General features: G+C 35.7%; 1 protein-coding gene across 1 annotated transcript in view; it reads left to right on the top strand.

Moving 5' to 3' along the window:
• Positions 1-20,979, top strand: part of LOC109846266 (protection of telomeres protein 1b-like) — a gene marked incomplete at its 3' end in the record, with an annotated part of 28,052 nt that extends 7,073 nt beyond the window's left edge. Inside the window, exons 3-7 of the mRNA XM_020415492.1 lie at positions 2,736-2,872; positions 18,754-18,943; positions 20,060-20,127; positions 20,216-20,304; positions 20,721-20,979. Of these exons, the coding sequence (XP_020271081.1) occupies positions 2,736-2,872; positions 18,754-18,943; positions 20,060-20,127; positions 20,216-20,304; positions 20,721-20,979 (743 nt within the window). The remainder of the gene's footprint in view (positions 1-2,735; positions 2,873-18,753; positions 18,944-20,059; positions 20,128-20,215; positions 20,305-20,720) is intronic.

Raw genomic sequence — 20,983 nt, 5'->3', positions numbered from 1 at the left:
TATAATCCCTTTATTTATAAAGAAAAAGATGATAGTTTCTCTTTAAAGAATCAAAAGAACAACTTAAGAATTAATAATATCTAACATGCTAAACTTACTAAATGAATTAAATAGTTTTTCTTTTCTTATTTTCATCGTCAAGCCTCTGCCAGATTGTTCCTTAATGTTCTTGCATTGTTGTACCTCTCATCTTTGAATATTGATGCCCTTTTTAATTTTTTTAAAGTTGGGTTAAGCTAGGGCACATATCTTTCCTTTCTTTCATACAAAGTAGGAGTATCTATATTTCCAAGTGGTGAAGAGTTTGAATGCATGAATAACTAAGATATCTCCATAGGTCTAAAAGTTCTGAAGTGAGGAAACATTATCCAAAATGTTGTAGATTTACCAACTGTTATATGAAATTTTTTGCTGGAAATTCTTGGACTAGTGTGTACCACCTTCTTAGGAGCTTATGCCGCATTGGTATTGATCTTATCAGCCCATTATCGTACCCATTGTAGCTTTCTTATTTGACATCGGATAAGATGCTGATGGTTGGAGGTTTGAGTTGAATAATCTCCAAAGTGCTCATAGCTAAGGCTGGCTAGAAAAAGATGTGAAAAACAATTATAACTGTCTGTATATACATTTGAACATGACAAAAGCTACTTTACTAATGGAACCAAGTAGAAACTTGTACATAACATGATTACACACAATTGTTTATTACCCAGCATCTTGACCTTCAACTTCAAAGAACATATCCCAGGACTTAGCTTTTTAGTATGAAGAATTAAATAAAGATTGAATATTCTTAGCTTTCATGCGATCTTTGTTGCTGGTGAGTCTCAATTTGACCAAGTGATGCAACATGACCTCAATGCCTTGTGACTTGTTATTGCCTATCACTTGGTATATTGGCTTTTCTTTTACTGGAAGCTGGTGATGTAATCTGATGTTTCTCTTGCTAGTTAAAAAATTAAAAGAAAGTCTACCTATTACTTGGATGGTCCGCTTCTGCATATACTGGGTGTCTCTTATTGAGTTGAGGATCTAGTAGTCTTTCCAAGCGGAGAAAAACTACGTGACATAAGACTGTCAGGATTCCTTTGAAAAGCTGTCTATTCGCTGGGTGGTTTTTTTTTTTCAAAATCATTTGATTTGATCCTTCATTTTTGGTCAGTACGAAATAGAGTAATTAGATCCAAGGTTTGTGATTTCTGTTGACTTTCTTATGAAGATTATCAATGTGAGGGAAGCAGGTTAAAATCTTTGGCTGTTCACATGTGCCTACTTCTCCTTTTGTTCCTACTAGTTAAATAAAGCTAAATTTTGGTAAACCGTTAAAAACATTTCCTTTAAAACTGAAATAGAATAGTTGCTTTCTTTGTATACATTTGACAAAAGTGTGTGCTTGGAGCAATTTAATGAGAAAATATTGTATTGCTTGAGGATACTCCGTGTACTATCATGAGGAAGTTAAAGCAAATTTGCGAGTGAAGGCACTCTCCTCAAAGTTCCCTTATTACTAGTATCATGAAGCTAATGATATAACTTTATACCAACCTTCTGAGCATGGTCTATAGTCTATGATATACCTACCCTGGCAGTGGTCTCCAATTCTCTTAACCCACATGCTAATTTTTGCAAATGCGGACTTTGAAAGCTTGGTGGCATGAAATGTGGTTCTTTAATTGCTGAAACATAACGTGAAGTTGGTTATATCCAAAGCAAAATAAGTGAAGATAAATAGAAAAATAGGGAGAGTACAATTCAACTTCTGATAGTCTGTTCTATTCACTACTTTGAGGCGTGGTTATCTTCCTCTAGCTTGCACATGCTTATGGCGATCCTTCTCATAGATACAATCGATAAGAAGCTTGACACAAAGATTAGTGACTAGTGAACTCTCTTAAAATTTGGAAACAGTTTAGGAGTTTAACCTTTGCAAAACTGTCATTGGTGTGGAATAGAATATCTAAGGCTTTCCAATTTGGTCTATAAAAAAGTGGGATACATTACTAGAAAATAATGAGCTCAACAATGTTGCGACACCTAATCACATAGATGTCAGTGGCTCTGTTGTAGGCTTGTAGTTTCATTGTGGTATTCCAACTTCCTTTAGCCTAAACATGACTGAAACAATTTAAACGCAAGTCATGAAAGGCGAACATCATCTGATTTCTGAACCCATATCTGACAACATCAATGTTCTATAAGAAGTTAGAAATTTTAATTACTATCAAGTCGTGGATTAATACAGTTTAGAAATCAGAATAGATTTCTCATAATTAATATTGTAGTAGGCTTAACCAGTTTTGGTGAACATGCAGTTGGTTCAGGTAATCCTCGATTTTTTTTACCTCTATTTGGTCAAGTTTGTTTGTAAATATTGACTTTGATTTGGATACCCAATACATAAATTACTTGATTTATGTGATTCATCTAATAGCACCTTAATGCTTGGTCCCTGAAAGGAAAATTACTTAGAAAAGTCATGACTGGTTAAATAGAATAAGTTGCCCTTGACAATGTTTTGTTGCACCCTTTTTGGTTTCCTTTAACTTCTCGACATTGAGCATCTTTTCATGATTCATATTTGGCTGCTTGAGATACTTGATCTATGAATTACTTTATCAAATGGGAGTTTAACTCCTATATGAGTGTCTCTGCTCCTGTAAATAATATTGCCTAAATATTCTGGTATGATATAATAGTAATTTTCTTTAAATTTGATTAATGCTTTATTGCAGATTATGTTCTTGTATTGAAGGTTGTGGACCAGTCTTATCCAGCACCTGGGCTCTCTGTGACATTTTTCGGTGAGAACATGAGAAAGCTGCCAGATGTCAGATCTGTTGGAGATGTGATTAGTCTTCATTATGTTGAGGTACCTGCTATTACCCATCTGAAATATTCTTTACATAATGTGGGCTCTCTTTGTTGGTATACCCAGATTAGTAGCATTACTATAATTATATGTTCATTTTTCTGTGTGTAAACCTTTGGTTAGATTTTTTTTCTTGTCTAGTACTTTTCTCTTATAGATATTGCATCTGGTTTCTTGCTCAATGGAGAACTTGATAATTTTTTGGCTTGCCGCTGGAAGATTGATGACTAAAAATTTGCTACAAATATCAGGCAGGATGAACTAGAAAATAGGCATTACGTTGATTATGTAGGAAACTAGAATCCTTGGGAGTACTTATCATTTATCTTAATTAATGTTATTAGTGAATGTTTTATAAAAATCTTGGGTCTTGGAGTTCCTTTTGATGTTGACGGAGTATTGTTGGCTGTAGTGCAATATTTAGCATTGAAGTTTAAGTAGGGATGTTGTTGTCCATCCTTTTAGTCCCTTGGCTTTATTTGTGTCATGCTCGAATACAATTTTCTATAGCAAGTCCATCATGTTTGCATCCCTTCTTTTTATATGTCCTCTCGGGCTTGGAGAATTTGGAGGATGATAACTGATCTTTAGGATTAAAATTCCCCCTCTTGTTTATGGTTTTCTTAGCCAAAATTTTGCACTATCTAAGAGAGGGAAGATAATTCATGTCAATGACTTGTCATAGAATTGTTGAATTTTGTTAGACCTTCCATGGAGCCTTGCTTCATAGTGATCTAGTATCATAGAACTCTATCTTTTTGACTAGAAATTAAATTTCTAAAACTCAAGGGGTTAAACTAAAAATCTTTATTTCTTTATCAACCTCATGTCCCTCTCTGTTCCTCAATACACCCGAACCTATTCAAGTCGGGGTTGGGATCGATGGCCATGGTGACTACCATGGGCGAAACCCTAACCCATGGGATGGCTAGAGTTACCTGCTATCATTGGAAGCGACACCAGTGGTCGGAAAAGGTATATTTTTTCTTCTCTAATTTATAATTATTCATAACTAAGGTGAAAAAGAATTGACCTTTTTTTAAGCTCTTCTTTATCAGATCATTTCCTTCTTAGCAACTACATTTTTCTCTTTCTTTAGGTGTTAAAAAAATGTGGGGTTTGGTATAGATTTATAGGGTTCAATGACCCTTGAGTTCATAACTGGTTTTGGATATTAATTGTAAGTAAAACCCCCATTACTCAACTGAAATGAATGCATATAATTTCAGCTACAAACCCTTAGATTTTCCTTTGGATTTTTTTAATGAAAAAACCGGTTCTTTACATCCCCTACCTTAAATAAAGTTTCGTCCCAAACTTTATGTACATTGGTTCTCAAAAAGTTAAGGGTACTTCTTTCACATCTCATCTTCAAGCTCACAAGTTGCTTCTCTTTCTAAATGTTTCTTCCACTAAATCTTCACATATTGAACAGTACGTCGCTTGAGCACTTGTTCCTGTTTATCCACGATACATTCTGGCTGCTCCTCATAAGTTAAGTCTTCATTGAGCTTAATTGGTTCCAGTTCTATAACTTTAGCTAGATCTCGAATAAATTTTATTAGCATAGATACATGAAACACATTGTGGACTACAACCAAAGAAGGTGGTAAAGCAAGCCTATAAGCAACTTCACCAACACGCTGAAGAATTTCGTACGACCTCACAAATCTTAGACTTAGTTTCCCTTGGCTTTCAAATCTCATCACACCTTTTTTAGGAGATACCTTTAAAAATATATGATCACCTTCTTGAAATACTATGTCTCTCTTCCTACAGTCAGCATAACTGTTTTGTCGATTTTGTGCATTTCGAATATGCTCTCTTATCAAGTAAATCTTATGTATAGCTTGTTGCGCTAACTCAGGTCCAAGAAGTTTTCTTTCTCCAGCATCGTCACAGTGTATAGGCAAACGCCACTTCCTTTCATTTAGAGCCTCATATGTTGTCATCTTATTGCTTGACTGGTAACTATTGTTATATGCAAACACTGTCAGTGGTAAATACTCCTCCCATGATCCTTTCAAATCAAGGATATAACATTTTAACATATCCTTGAGAGTTGGATTCATTCTCTCTGACTGACCATCTATTTGTAGATGATATGATGAGCTAAAACAGAGTTTGCTTTGAAGGGGTTTGTACATACCTTGTCAGTACTGTGATACGAATCTAGGATCTCTATTGGATACTATCTCTACTAAAACACCATGAAGCCTGACTATTTCAACAATATAAAACTTCGCAAGTTTCTCATATTAATTGACAAGAAGTAAGCCAACTTAGTTAGACGGTCACTATAACTCATATGGTGTTGTTACCTCTTATAGATCTTGGTAACCCTTTGACAAAGTCCATAGTAATTTTCTCTCACTTCCACATTAGTATATCGAGGTTTTGAGTTAATCTCGCTGGTTTCTGATGCTTTACTTTTACTTGCTGACAAATCTCACACTCTGAAACATATTTGCTAATATCTTTCTTCATATTGTTCCATCAGTACATCTCCTTTAAATCTTTGTATATTTTTGTTCTACCACAATGCATTGTATATCCAGAATGGTGAGCCTTCAAAATCTTCTTCTTTAGCTCTGGATTATTCGAAACACGAAGTCAAATTTCAAACCTTAAAGATCCATCACCATGTATCATAAAACCTGATTGGTTACCATCCTTGACTCTTTTCTGAATGCCTTTCAATTTGGAGTCTCTTTTTGAGAAATCTTAATCTCATCAATCAATGCAGGTTGTACTTGGATGTTAGCTAGCTTAGCTTGACATCAGATCTCAACTCTCAATTGATCCAAATCTTCTAATATATGCCTTTGTTGAGTAATGAGACAGACTATATTACTCTTCTAACTAAGGGCAGTAGCAACTATATTTGCTTTTCCCGGGTGATAATTAATACTAACATCATAATCTTTAAGTAGCTCCAACCATCTCCTTTACCTCATGTTCAACTCTTTTTGAGTAAAAGTATATTTTAAACTCTTGATATCGGTATAGATCTCACAATGCACTCTGTAGAGATAATGTCTCTAAATTTTCAAGGCAAAAACTACCGCCGACAACTTTAAATCGCGAGTTGGATAATTTTGCTCATAAGGTTTCAGTTGTAAGCTATGACTTTTCCGTTTTGCATGAGCACACATACCAAACCTTTATGAGAGGCATCGCTATAAACAATAAAGTCTTCTCGTGTGATTGGTATAGTGAGAACTGGTGCAGATAGTAGTCGGTTCTTTAACTCTTGAAAACTCCTTTCACATTCCTCAGACGAAACAAATTTGATTCCTTTCCGAGTCAAACGGGTCAAAGGTGAGGCAACACTAGATAACCCCTTTATGAATATCCGATAATAATACGCCATGCCAAGAAAGCTACAGATCTCATGAACACTTGTTGGTCTTTTCCAATTTACAACTGTTTTAATTTTTGCTGGATCTACCGAGACTCCATCCTTTGAGATAGTATGTCCTAGGAAGGACACATTATCCAACTAAAATTCACACTTCTCAATTTCATCATAGAGCTTTTCCTTCCTCAAAGCATAAAGCACATACCGTAGATGTTTCTCATGCTCCTTCTGGTTCTTTGAATATACCAAGATATCATCTACAAACATCACCACAAAGCAATCTAAGAAGGGCTTGAACACCATGTTCATGAGGTCTATGAAAAATGCAGGTGCATTTATTAACTCAAATGGTAATACAAGTAATTCATAATGACCGTAACTGGTACACAATGCAGTCTTTGGAATGTCTTTAGCCTTAATTTCAATTGATTCTCAATTAATGATAGCCCGATCATATATCGATTTTGGAAAATACCCGAGCTCCTTGCAATTGATCAAACAAATTATCAATCCTTGGTAACGGATATTTATTCTGTATAATCACCTTATTGAGCTTCTGATAATCAATACATAATCGCATGCTACCATCTTTCTTTTTCACAAATAACATCGGTGCGCCCCAAGGTGAAACACTGTGTCTAATAAACCCATTATCTAGAAGTTCTTATAATTGCTCATTAAGTTCTTTTAGTTCTAATAGAGCTATTCTATAAGGGGCCTTTGAGATCGGACTTGTGTCAACTAGACAATAGAAAATTATATTTTCCTATCGGGTGGCATTCCGGGAAGGTTTTCTGGAAAAACATCTAGAAATGCACGCACGATAAGAATTTGATCAAGACTAATTTCTTTCTAGCTCAAGATTTGCACTGATGCTAGAAAACCAGTGTAGCCACTTCTCAAAACATGCAATGAGCTTGAGGGCCGATATAATGCGCATAGGCTGCCCTCAAAGCAAAACTCCAATTGATTAGGAATTCTAAACATCACTTCCTTCTCTCAACATAAAGTAGATGCATAATTTCCAAGTAACTAATCCATCCCTAAAATGATATCATAATCATGCATATCAAGGATGATCAATTCCGCTGGAAGCTCCGTATCCACTATATTTATCTTATCTTTGTAATACTTATTAGATATCAGTATCCTATCTCCTGGTGTGCTAACATGCATTTCATGCTCTAGAATACCACATGGCAACTCTTGCTTTCTAATAAATTGTGCAGCAATAAAAGAATGCGAAACTCCAAAATCAAATAGTACTCGAGCAAAAGTAGAAAATATAGTGTGGTACCTGATGCTTTTACCTGAGCCTTCTGCTCGGTTAAAGAGTAAACTCTAGCTTTCGCTTGAGGACGCTGATCACGTTGAGGTGTCTTATGAGTTGGAGTTTTATTCAACTTGGGACAATCTACAATCTTATGATTCTTTTGACCATACCTCAGGCAAGCACTAGTCACACTTCAACTTAGAGGTGCATCTCGTCAACTTTTGGTTCACATTCTGCTTTTGAATCTACATATTGTCTCTTGTTTTGCCAATTCTTGTTATGACCTCTACATCTGTTCGATCTGAATCTCTTCTTCATATCATTATTCTTGCGATCATCAATCGAGAAAATTTGTTTTCGCTCTTTTTCAATCACTAAAGCTTTATTCAGTATCGTCGCATAAGTGGAGAGTTCAAACAAACTCATTTGAAACCTTATCTCGAGTTGCAGACCCTTCTCAAAACGACATGCTCTTTGCAACAAACTGGGATGCAACTTTGGATAAATAAGCGAATTCCTCCTCATACTCAGCCACAGTCTTACCATGTTGCTTTAGCTCACAGATTTCTTTCTCATTCTATTGGCAAACAGTCTTTAGAAAGTATTTCTCATAGACCACTTTCTTAAACTCATCTCAAAATATTTGATCAGCACCATCTCCCAAAATCCTCTGCTACATTTGCCACTAGCCATATGCACGCTCTTTTAACATATAGATTGCATAAGCCACTTTTCCTCCATCAGGACACTTCATATAAGTATAGACTTTTCCATTTCTGTGATTCAGTCTTCAACTACCATAGAATCAACACTTCCTTCGAAGGTAGGCAATGTCAATCTATTAAACTCCACCATACCATTTCACAGTCGAGGATAATCATTGTCTCGAGATTCTTGCTGTTGGTTAATTTGTTGTTGCTGATTTTGCATCATTAGCAGCATAGCATTTGCATCCATTTAATTCCCTCAAGGACTAGATCCACGTGCATTTCTACCAACAAATATTTGCCCCAAAGTTTGGTGCGGATCACTTTCCCAAGTTAGAGTGCTCGTGTTGTTTCTAGCCATCTAGTTATAAAGCAAACAAACAATATGTCAATGATCACTAAAAGCTACTCTAAAAGTTATTTCTAAACGCTACTAACTATAAATTCCAAGCATAGGACTTCTAAACCTAAGCTCTGATACTACAACTTGTCACGCCCCTAAAAATGTGCAGCTTATTTTGAGATGCATGACAACAGCAACACGTGTGAAAAGCACATGTTAAGCCTACTGTTCAATTTCATATCACAGTTAAAACTTTTTAACAAAAGAAATTTTTTTGACTATAGAAGTCTAAGAGCAAAAACTACAATGTAACAAGTTTACTCTAGTAAGTCGAATAATCTTATTACATATGCATATCAACATGTCTAAGATAACTATAAAATCAACATCATAGCATTATCTAGAAGATCTTTCTCATGCCCCATACTCTGTGCTATGTATAAAGCTATCTAATACTCATCTGAAAAAGATTGAAATAGGGTGAGTTTACACTTAGCAGATAACTTATCATTAGCAGATCAGACAAGTTTAAGAAATTATCAATGCTAAAATTCAGATAAGCTATTGTCAAAAGAACAATTGAGAAACATATAATATTTTGAAGAGAAATTTTCAAGAATGGCATGTGATATTGTCATAAAAGAATATTCACAAATTTAAGAAACAATACGAATGAGAACTATAAGACCTCAAGTGTTTAGTCCCACATCGGTAAAGTGTGAAATGTTTGAGTTGTTTAAATAGATATGCCTAAGGCTTAAGTGTAACAAGTGCTAGCAATTTTTGATAGTGGAATTAGTCAAATAACGCGTTATACTCTGTGGGTCTCGCGGCTTATATCGCGCCAACGAGCTCGGGCCCGAGGCGTGACAGGTACTAAATACTTTTGAATTATATGAATCACACTTTGCAAAACTTCCTTAGTTGTCACACTAAGGCTATAAAAATTATAACCCAGTAGCAGTGTTACAGAAGACGTTAGACGGACTAGGCATTTGAGCTAGCACTTAGCGCCTAGACTCCTAGGCGTATACCTATGCGTAGACTCCCAAGCGTATGCCTAAGCGGCACCTAAGTGTTTGGCTATTTTTAAAATTATTTAATTATAATAATTGATAAAAATATGTATTAAATTCATACAAATTTGTAAAAAAATTATCTTAGATCTATAATGAACTATGCATATATTATATACTAAATAGTCAAAATAATAACAATGTTATAGAAAATGCTAGGAGACGTAGGCGTTGGACCCAACGCCTAGAGCCTAGTAGGTTTTCTTTTTAAATTTTTTAATTATAATAATTGATAGTAAATATCAATGTTATAAAAAGCTTAGGTGTTGGACTGGTGTCTAGGCGGATTTTTTCTTCATTTAAGTGGTGATCGAGAAGGTTTTGCTGATGGTCGGAGAAGATAGTAGAGGTGTTCATATTTGGAGATTAAAGGAGTTTGAAGGAGGTTAGAGGACATGGAGGCTACAACACAGAAAATTATGATCAATGCCTAAAGGATGCAGTCCACGTAAGCAGACAATGCTCTCCTAAACACTCTCAAAATTTAGGTGGACAATCTAGATACTGCCTAGACGTTAGGCGCTAGTTAGGTGGTGTAGGTACCGCCAATGTCAAGGCGTGCGCCTAGGCTGACTAGGCGGAGGCTTTTTAAAATAGTGCCCAGTAGTATGGGAATGCACATTGAATCGCTGTAGGTCAACCCGGGGACAGAATGTATGTAGCACTACTATAGGTTGCCAAAGGTCACTTCACTTTTTCCAAAAAAGACACTTTAACACTAGTCAGTACATTCAATACTATACGGTAGGCTTAAACAAATCACTTCACACCATTTTTAATACTTAAAAAGCACATTATTTCCATTCCAAATATCAATTTCACTTATATTAAAAGCAATATAAATCACACTTTGCAAAACCTCCTCAGATATCACACTAAGGTGAAAATTATAGCCTATTAGTATGAAAATATGCATAGTATCACTATAGGTCAATCCGGGGATAGAATGTACCTAGCACTATCATAAGTTGCCCAAAGGACAATTCATTTTTATCAAAAAAGATCACTTTAATGCTGGTCGGTACATTCAATACCGTATAGTAGGCTTAAACAAATCACTTCACTCCATAGTGGACTTCTGAAGATTTTTAATTCTTAAAAAACACATTCTTTTCATTCCAAATATCACTTGCAATTTCGACTTATATTAAAAGCAATATAAATGCTTATGCACTTTTGCAAAATTTTCTATTTTCTTTTTAATGAACTCTTTAGAAATCTAATTATTTTTGTCAGATATACAAATTTCCAACAAATGTCATGCGAATGGTAACTTTAAAACATATTTTCAATAGTTTGCATATTAGACAATATTTATCTTGTTGAAGATAAATAACTACTCAATATCAAATACTTTTTCAATTTTTCTATGAGTGAAACTGAATTAACGTGTTTGATCCAACAGTTAATCTTTACTAAAATGAGATTATTATACATGATAGACTATTTTTATACCAAAATATTAAAAAAAAACTAATGATAGGAAATCTACTCACCTTCAAAAATCTTCAACTCTTTTGGAGAACCATACACCAAAAACTTAGTCCTCGATCGAACCTATATGTATACAATATGTATAAATACAAATGAAATCTAAACATAAACTATTCTAGGTATGAAACTAATGTTTCTGGTTCCTAAGAACTTCTCTGGAAATTCATTTTTTCTTTTAAAGCAAAACTTGGGCCTTACAGCAAAATTTTCCAATATAAGGGGCTAAGTTTAATATTGCGCAATTAGTTCTTGTAGGAACCTCTCTTTATATAGTCTTGGACTTAAAACTAATTTTCTACAACTTAAGGTCTTATGAATAATGTTCTAGAACTACTCTATCTTTTGGACTAGAAATTAAATTTTAGAAACTCAAGGGGTTAAATTAAAAAAATTATTTCTTCTTCAACCTCATGTCCCTTCTCTGTTTCTCAATACACCCGAACCCATCCAAGTCGAGGTTGGGATTGGTGATCATGATGACCACCATGGCGAAACCCTAACCTATGGGATGCCCGAAGGTGACCTAATATCATTGGAAGCGACACCAGTTGTCGGAAGAGGTATATTCTCTTTTTCTTTTCTAATGTATAATTATTTATAATAACTAAGGTGAAAAAGAACTGGCCTTTTTTTAAGCTCTTCTCTATCAGATCGTTTCCTTGTTAGCAACTTTGTTCTTCTCTTTCTTTCGGTTTAAAAAAAATATGGGGTTTGGTGTAGATTTATATAGTTCAATGACCCTTGAGTTCATAACCAGTTTTGGATATGAATTGTATGTAAAAACCCCATTACTCAACTGAAATGGCTGCACATAATTTCAACTAGATTTTTTTAAGGAAAAGACCAGTTCTCTACATAGCCCATACAAAGGGCAATGACACTAAGGTGTAACTTTGAATATAAAATTATAACCCTCAACTCTCATAAAAAACTTCAGTGTTTTAGTGTAGTAAGACCTCCTAAATTAAGTTCCTCTAGCCATTACACCAAAACTTTGAAGTTATGGTGAGAGTTAACGCCTTGTTTGGAATACAGAAATGAGTGGGAATGGAATGCAATTCTAGCTTCTCATTTGTGCTTAGCAACATAATGAGTTTTTGGATGTTAGAAATATCAATTTCACTTCACACCAATTCCCACTTAATGTTGGAATTGCTATTCCCAATGAGTTATTAAGGAATTGATATTCCCACTTAAGTGAGAATGAAAATAATAAAATAAATTCCGGATATACATTTCTTAAAGATATTTTCACTTAGTTCTCTAATCTCACCCAAACATGAGAATGAACATTTCATTCTCACATCAATTTTATTTCATTCCTACATTCATTCTATTTTCACTTGACTCCATTCCCGCATAACAAACGAGACGTAAGGATTATATTTTTATGTTCTAACATGCCTCCGGTGCTTGAGCACCCTTTTATGATTCTGAAATCCGCTTTAATTTGTGGCTGGTAGGATTTGAACCTAGCTTCCTATGATATGATCTTAAATTAAGTCTAACCATTACACCAAAACTCTGAATTTGTGGCGAGAGTTAATGGTTATATTTTTCATATTCTAACATGTCACCGGTGGTTGAGTACCCTTTTTAGCAGCCGAAACCTAGACCCACGCACCAGTGTCAATTCTTTTCTAAAATCGGCTTTAAATCTGTGGCCGGTGAGATTTGAATCTAGGTTGCTCTGATACCATCTTAAATTAAGTTTCTCTAACCATTGCACCAAAACTCCGAAGTTATGGTGAGAGTTTAAGGTTATATTTTTATATTCTAACAAGACCTTTTGACACAATTCCTCCATTTTCTATTAGCTCAGTATTTGCTTCTATCTGTAAATTATAAAGATTAAATTATAATATAGATGAAGCTCTGCGTATGATCTGATTGTCAAATTTTCACTATCACTTCAAAGTAGGGGATACATTCATGTTTAGCACAGATGCTTTCAGATATCTTCTAGGTTAGGATTGCTCTATATCATTTGAAATAATAGATAGATATGTCAGCATTGATTGATTCATTATCAATAGAAGGGAAGATTCAAGTTGATTACATTATTATCTGAACCGAAATTGAACGCTAATTTAAACAACTTTGATCCTAATATATGGTCACTCAAACCCTGATATTCTCTCTACCCTTAAATCACTAAACCCCAATCACCGTGTGGAGTAGTGGCAACTACATTGATGAATTTGCAGCAATATCCCTTTCTTTATCTCTCCTCTCTCTCTTTTCTTTCTTTCCTCGCCAATATCCACTTGTCTTTCTCATTGTCTCCCTTTTACTACTCTTTCTCTCTTATTTCTAGCCCTATGTCGGCACAAGAGGGTCTTATTAGGTAAATTTTTCAAATTAAGATCACAATTCTTGTTTTTAATCATTTCTAGAATCTATCATGTTATTTATACCTATGTAACTTTTTGCATGTGATACTATGGCCCGATTTGGGAAACTTCTATGCCCGGACTAATATTGTTTTATCTGTAATTCATGATGTTGTATCTTGCTTCTGTCTCTATGCTTCGCGAATGTAGCTTGCAGTAATTGGAATATACTTTATATTATGTTTCAGAAAGAGTCTTAGATCTGGCGCTTTGCACCACTTTATGTGATAGTATAAGTAGATATATGCAGATTCAACCCAAGCATGTCCTATTAACAACCTAATGTGATGTTCACCTTTAACGAGATGCTGCTAATTTGTTACTCTTGAAAAAAAGGTGAAGTTGTGATGCGGAACGGAAGTGATGATAAATAGTGTTCAGATGAACAGTCCCACAAACAATAACTTCTCGTTTTTTACTTTTTTTGTCAATAAAAAAGCCAAATAAAGAAAGATAAAAGATGAATATGCTAGACCGGATTCACTCACAGCATCTAACCTTTAAAAACAATTGAAGATGTCGGTTTCAGACACGGACGCTTTATCAAAAAATATGGCTTCACGCCTATGGAATCACTCCAAACATCTCTCAGAATTTATATTTTATTCATTTCTCCCAAAATGAAACATTACAATCCTTTTTATAACCATAAAATAAAATCATAATCCTAACTAATTGATAACATCAAATCTAACAAAATAACAAAATCAACAAGTAAAATCATAATCCTAACTAATTGATAACATCAAATCTAACAAAATAACAAAATCAACAAGATAACAAATCTAACTAAATATCCTAACTAATTGATAACATCAAATCTAACAAAATAACAAAATCAACAAGATAACAAATCTAACTAAATAGTAGATCCAATCCTAAACAAATATCTCAAAATCATATTCTTAAAAAAAATCCTAACTAATACAATCTTCTAGATGTCCTATGATACGAGTCGCCGAGCGAGCACATTTGATCGCGGAATTAGCAAATGTGGGTTTTGAGAAGAAGACAGTAAAACACACAAGATAATTTAATTGGCGAAAGAAAATACCTTCTCTATATTATAAAGAATAGAATATTACAAAATCTATTTCTCACAATCTCTCTAGAATAAAGAACAATCCCTCTATTCTCTCTAATACCTAATCTCTTGATTAGAATCTCTCTTCTATCAATCTGATGTTTAGAAACCCTAAACAATCCTTATTTATCTGTCTAACAACATGGATGACAATCTCGTAAATAACTAAGTCAAAACTCAATCAGGATTCATCTCAAAACATAGTCCAACTCGGCCCAGAAAACTGATCCGATCGATTGATGTACCAATTCCGGTCGATTGGTCTCCCACTATCGGTCGACCGACTAGAGAACACGTTTCTCGTCCTGTAGTGTGCACTACTCCGGTCGATCGGTGTTGAGTGTCCGGTCGACTGGCCAAAGACTTGTCGCCAGATTCCTGATTTCGCTGTTTTCCTGCTTTTGACCGTTTTCGCCGCTATCGACGACTCTGCTCACGCTTCTATTCTCAAACACCATAAGAATCATCTAGTCTCTAGCTCCCATGAGGATCGTTAAATTCCCGAATAAGAGAAGAAGATAAACCCGTATCATGGCTCCCCCTTTTAGGAATTTAAGTCTCGTTCAAGTTAGAACTTCAGTTGAGGGAACTCGCGAGCCCCTCTTTTCCTATTGAACCACCTAGCCTTGTTAGGAACCTGACCTTGACGTCCGATCAGAAACGACTCATTCGTCTCGCATCTTGTCGTAGTCATCTTTCGCTCCAAATTACAACCCTCTTTCAGTGGCTCTTCATAAGGCCTAATGAACAGCGAGACAAACTTCTTACTTGTATTCATTAGCCTCTTCGTTTGGTTCACCGTCACTAAGTTTGTCTCCTTCGAAAAAGATACCGAACGAAATATGAACTTCTCATCGTCTTTGATGAATGTGTACTTCTGAGCCCGTCTTTCATAGATTACGTATCTATCCCACAAATACGGATTGCCCAGTATAATCTGACAAACATCAAATGAAACTACGTCGCACGTGATCTCGTTAATATACGACCCGTGGAGTACAAATCTGATAGTGAATTAACTACACTCAGCCCCACCTCCTTCTGAATCTCCCTAAAGGATAGGACTTCAGATGCTTGATTGTTTTCAGACCCAGTTTCTGAACCAATGCTTCGGATATCAAATTCTTCTCGCTATCTAGATCAACTATGACATCTACCAAACTGGTCTTCACTTGCAACTTAAGAATAAAGAGCTGCTCTCTAGGATCTTCGTCCTCCTTCGCGGCCTGCTTTCTTGTCATAAGTTTGAGACTGTTGTTGGGTTCTGTCACCCCTGAGACTTTTTTCGGACCTTGTGTTATCACGTATGTCTTTTCTCTTCCTTCTTCTTCAACCCCTTCGGATTCAGATAAGGATACTTCTCCCAACACCAATCAGTAATATTGTCTTCTCGTAATGACTACAAATCAGTCCTGCTTTTCCTGGATCTTCCTTTTTCTTTTCCTCTTTAGGTTGGGAACCACTAGACTCGTCTCCAGCTTGCTTAGCAGCTCCCTTCGTCTCGTTGCCTTTCTTCTGCTTGCCCTCAGTGGCAATAGCCTTCACGCTCGCCTCTGCAATCGACTCAACCGTAAATAACTTCATCTCCTTCCGAATATATTCCTTCAAACCCGCCATATACTTCATGAAAACAGAGTACTCCGTCGTAATGTTGAGGACCATTGTCTGTTGTTGGAACTCTGTAGTGTATTCTTGAACGGTTTGATTGAATCTTTGACGCAAATCGTACCACTTATACCAACGCTTTTTAAGGAACCTCATCGGGTAGAACTGCTTCCTCAATAGCTCTTTGAATCTGTTCCACGACATCGATTTCTTCTCTTATTTGCAGTAAGATTTTCACCACCTCAACGCGTGCCCAGAAAGCTTTAATTTCGTAAAAATAATCTTCTCCTTTGACGAATAGCCATAAAAAGTAAAATAGGTCTTCATACGCTCGATCCAATCATCAAGCCTCTCAACGTCGATACTCCCATCATAAACAAGAATCTCAACTCTGAAATCAATCTTTAAATTTTGGTAAGGACCCTTACCCCCTTGTTACGGAACAGTCTTGACGGTATCGACCTCCTCGTCGGAATCTGAATTCTCACTACCACCATCGGATTCTATAAATTTCTTCTTGGGCCCCGCTAAAGATTCACCCTTTTTTCGCCTCCGTGGATGAGATCGACGAACTTCATGAGAGTTGAACTAATTGTCTCGATCTATTTTTCCATCGCATCAAGCTTCGATGAATTGTCGCTTTCTGTCATCTTCTTTCTTGATTTCTGGACTTCTTCCAAAGACACAAGAATCTCGCCTAACTTCTTGTATTGCGATCGAATAAGGATCATACACAGGATACCCCTTCACAGGATATGATTGCTCTGATACCAACTTGATACGAGTCGTCGAGCGAGCACCTTTGATCGCGGAATTATCAAAGGTTAGTTTTAAGAAGAAGATAATAAAACACACAAGATAATAAAACACACAAGATAATAAAAATGGCTAAGGAAAATATTTTCTCTTGATTATGAAGAATAGAATATTACAAAATCTTTCTCACAATCTCTCTATTCTCTCTAAACCCTAATCTCTTGATTAGAATCTCTCTTCTATCAATCTGATGTTTAGAAACCCTAAACAATCCATATTTATCTGTCTAACAACGTGGATGGCAATCTCATAAATAACCAAGTCAAAACCCAATCAGGATTCGTCTCAAAACAAAGTCCAACTCCACCCAATGAAACTGATCCGGTCGACCGACGTACCAATACCAGTCGACCGACAAGTGTGTCTCGGTCGACCGACCAGAGAATACATTTCCACCTTTAATCGCGGAATTATCAAAGGTGGGTTTTAAGAAGAAGACAATAAAACACACAAGACAATTTAATTGGCGAAGGAAAATATCTTCTCTAGATTATGAAAAATAGAATATTACAAAATCTCTTTCTCACAATCTCTCTAGAATAAAGAACAATCTCTCTATTCTCTCTAAACCCTAATCTCTTGATTAGAATCTCTCTTCTATCAATCTGATGTTTAAAAACCCTAAACAATCCCTATTTATCTGTCTAATAACGTGGATGATAATCTCATAAATAACCAAGTCAAAACCCAATCAGGATTCGTCTCAAAACAGAGTCCAACTCGGCCCAGGAAACTGATATGATCGACCGATGTACCAATACCGGTCGACCGGTCGACCACTATCGGTCGACCGGTCGACCACTATCGGTCGACCGGTCGACCACTATCGGTCGACCGACAAGTGTGTCTCAGTCAACCGACCAGAGAACACGTTTCTCGTCCTGTAGTGTGCACTAATCCGGTCGATCGGTGCTGAATGTCCGGTCGACCGGTCAGAGACTTGTTGCCAGATTCCTGATTTCACCGTTTTCATGCTTTTGACCGTTTTCGCCGCTACCAACGACTCTGTCCACGCTTCTATTCTTAAGCTTCCATGGGAATCATCTATTCTCAAGCTCCCATGAGGATCGCTAAGTTCCCGAAGCAGAGAAGAAGATACACCCGTATCATCCTACATCAAGTTGTCTCGGATATTTTTGCATGAAATAACTGGTCAACGAGTTCCAATTTAGCAGGGATTTGTGGGAAGAATTTCCTCTTATAAGCAAATCTATTGTTGTTGATCATTGATCAAGACATAAACTAGGTAGGTTCATATATTTAAAAGTCCTAGTGTTATTACTAGCCTGTGATATCTCTTTCTGTACAGCTCTTTGATTACAAGTTGTGTACTTCTTCTTCTTCTTCTTCTTTTTGTTTTTTTTTGGGAAGAAACGCTTTTGTTAAATAGCATATCTGATGCTTTGTTATCATGAAGCCTTGAGACCTTGAATTTGTATCTGCTTCCATCCATATCTTTGTTCAAGCCTACAATTACTTGTCCTGATGACTTCTTAGCTTTGTTACATATTTTCTTTAAACCCTTCATGTCTTCTATAATATTGTGTTGTCCCTCAATAGATTTGCTGACTCCATCCCTACTTTTTCTGTAATAGTTATCCATAGATACAATTTTAAGTAATAGAAATACTTTGTTTGAAATGAATGTGCGATACTATAGTTTATATCATAACAAGAGTACTTTTCTATTTATGAAAGCTTTAAAACTTGGAATTATGTATTATTTCAGATGAAGGTTCGCAATGGAGAGGTCTGTTGTCTTTTTGGCAAGAAAGTCTCTTCATTTGCACTATTCCACGGAGAAATTAATGTGGAAGTTACTCCCTATCAAACTTTTCCAATGTACTATGCTGCGGAGCATGCTACCAATTTATTACTACAATTAAGGAAATTGCCCCTCAAGCATCAACCAGATGCAGGTAGATTTGTAATGCAAAATCTCTTTGTCCTGTTAGTTATTTTATTTCATATAATTACATAAGATGCACGCACGCACATACACACACTCTCTTTCACACACACACTATCTTGCTTGTGTATCAACTGTATAGTATGAGCTATGGGCTTGAGCTAACAGTGTATATCAACTAAGGTTAACACTTAATGCTTCATTTCTCATGGACCTTTAGGGCACAATGAAGAACAACAATGTTCATTTTGAAAGACAGAAGTAAGGGGTAAGATAGACATTTTAAAATGTGGACTATGGTCTATGGGGTTTAATCCCAGGACCATTTAAACTGTGAAGGTGTTAAACCATGTTGGATAACCACTTTATGCATGCACATGAATTCCTTTTACATATCAACCAACCTTACATTTGAGGCTCCCTCAAGCGGGTCTTTCGGCTGCATACAGGATGATAAAAGTGCCCATGAGGAAACACCTTTAACATAACTCATTTGGAAATGTGGATCAAATAGGTTAAAAAATTATATTGAAATTGTAATTATTCCATTTTGAGATCAAAGTCATTTTGAAACTTGATGCTTTGGAAACATGTACATAAGCAATATTTGTATGCCGAATCAATTTAATTTTTTTTCTATTATTTCTAGAAGTGTGGGAACATCATTTCGAGCTCGAATCACCATTTACATTTTTTTGTTGGCATTGAATGTATCTTCACGTACTAAATTTGTTGCTAGATTTGTCTTTAAGCATCATAACCATAAATTTCATTTTCTCGTAGTTTTTCCCCTAATTTAGGAGAATTTGGGGTGTTGGTCTTTCCTGATTGAGCTTAAACTGCAAAATCGATAAGGTTGTGTTCCTGCCACCCACTGGTGGGTTTTATGTGTTGTACATTTTTTGTCCAGAATTTTCATTAGAAGCAGTTTGGTGCCAACTTAGTAATTGGTTGATATCAGATTGACAACCGATCCCAAAACTCAAATCTCTATGTCTACTTGACGTAAATTTACTTTCCATAATTGTATTCATTTTGAATGGGGAAAGGCTTAGGTGATGAATATTATCCCTCTTTTCCCTTTTATCATTTTTTACATTGCTAATCTAACCAATATGCTTGTTAGGTTTCATTAAATGTCTATCATTGCTAAGGAACATCGAGGTTGGTAAGACTTTCGATATAATATGCAAGGTAATCACTTGTTATCTTAAATATGTGCTTGCATGTATTTGAGCCATGTCACAAAAATTAAACAGAACCTTTTCTTTGTTGGGTGAAGATTCTTTGTGCGCATAGAATTTCTAGAGATGAGTGGATGCTTTTTGTATGGGATGGTACTGATTTACCTCCTGCAACTTTTCAATCAAAGTAAGTATTTTCTTATTTTACCACAATTACTGTCCAGTTTATGACTTTTAACTGCAAGTTTAATTTAGCGCGCGTAGATTGTGACAACCTTTTAACTGCGAGTACTCATTTTTCTTTGAATGGATTCATTGAATATTTAAATTATAAAATTACGCTTTCATCCTTTTACCTTCTTCTGCTTTCTACTCATTTTCTCTGCTTCTTTCTCGTTTTCTTCTCTTTCCTCCCTTCCATCTTTTCATCTATCGTTCTCTCTTCTTTAAGGCTATCTTCTTCTATGTCATCTTATGCTGGTTGCTATAGTAGATCTAGTGTTGTTAGACTTACCAGTTACCTTATCTTCGTACTACTTTCTATTTCAATTTGCGTGGGGAGAATGAATATGCTAATTCTTATTTGTGTTCTCCTTAATACAGTTTAGACATGGAGGAGGAACAACCAATTCCTTTGTTTCTTGAGCCACTGCCACTATCAAAAGAGATTCTACGATCATTTCCTCTCGAAGGAGCAGTCTTGAGGATATTTGAAGATAATTGTTTTGAACCTATCAATCATTTTCGTGGAGGAGATTATTGGGTTAGATTGTGCAATGTTACATGTGAAATACAATCAGGACTGTGGAGAGGTGTGGTGAATTCTTCGAGCAAAGTCTTTAAGTTGTCTAATGAGGATGCTAAAG

This window comes from Asparagus officinalis, chromosome 6 (assembly GCF_001876935.1).
Source record: "Asparagus officinalis chromosome 6, Aspof.V1, whole genome shotgun sequence".
Lineage (NCBI taxonomy): Eukaryota > Viridiplantae > Streptophyta > Magnoliopsida > Asparagales > Asparagaceae > Asparagus > Asparagus officinalis.
The sequence above is the reverse complement of the archived record's forward strand: the minus strand, read 5'-3'. Positions and strand labels throughout refer to the sequence as shown.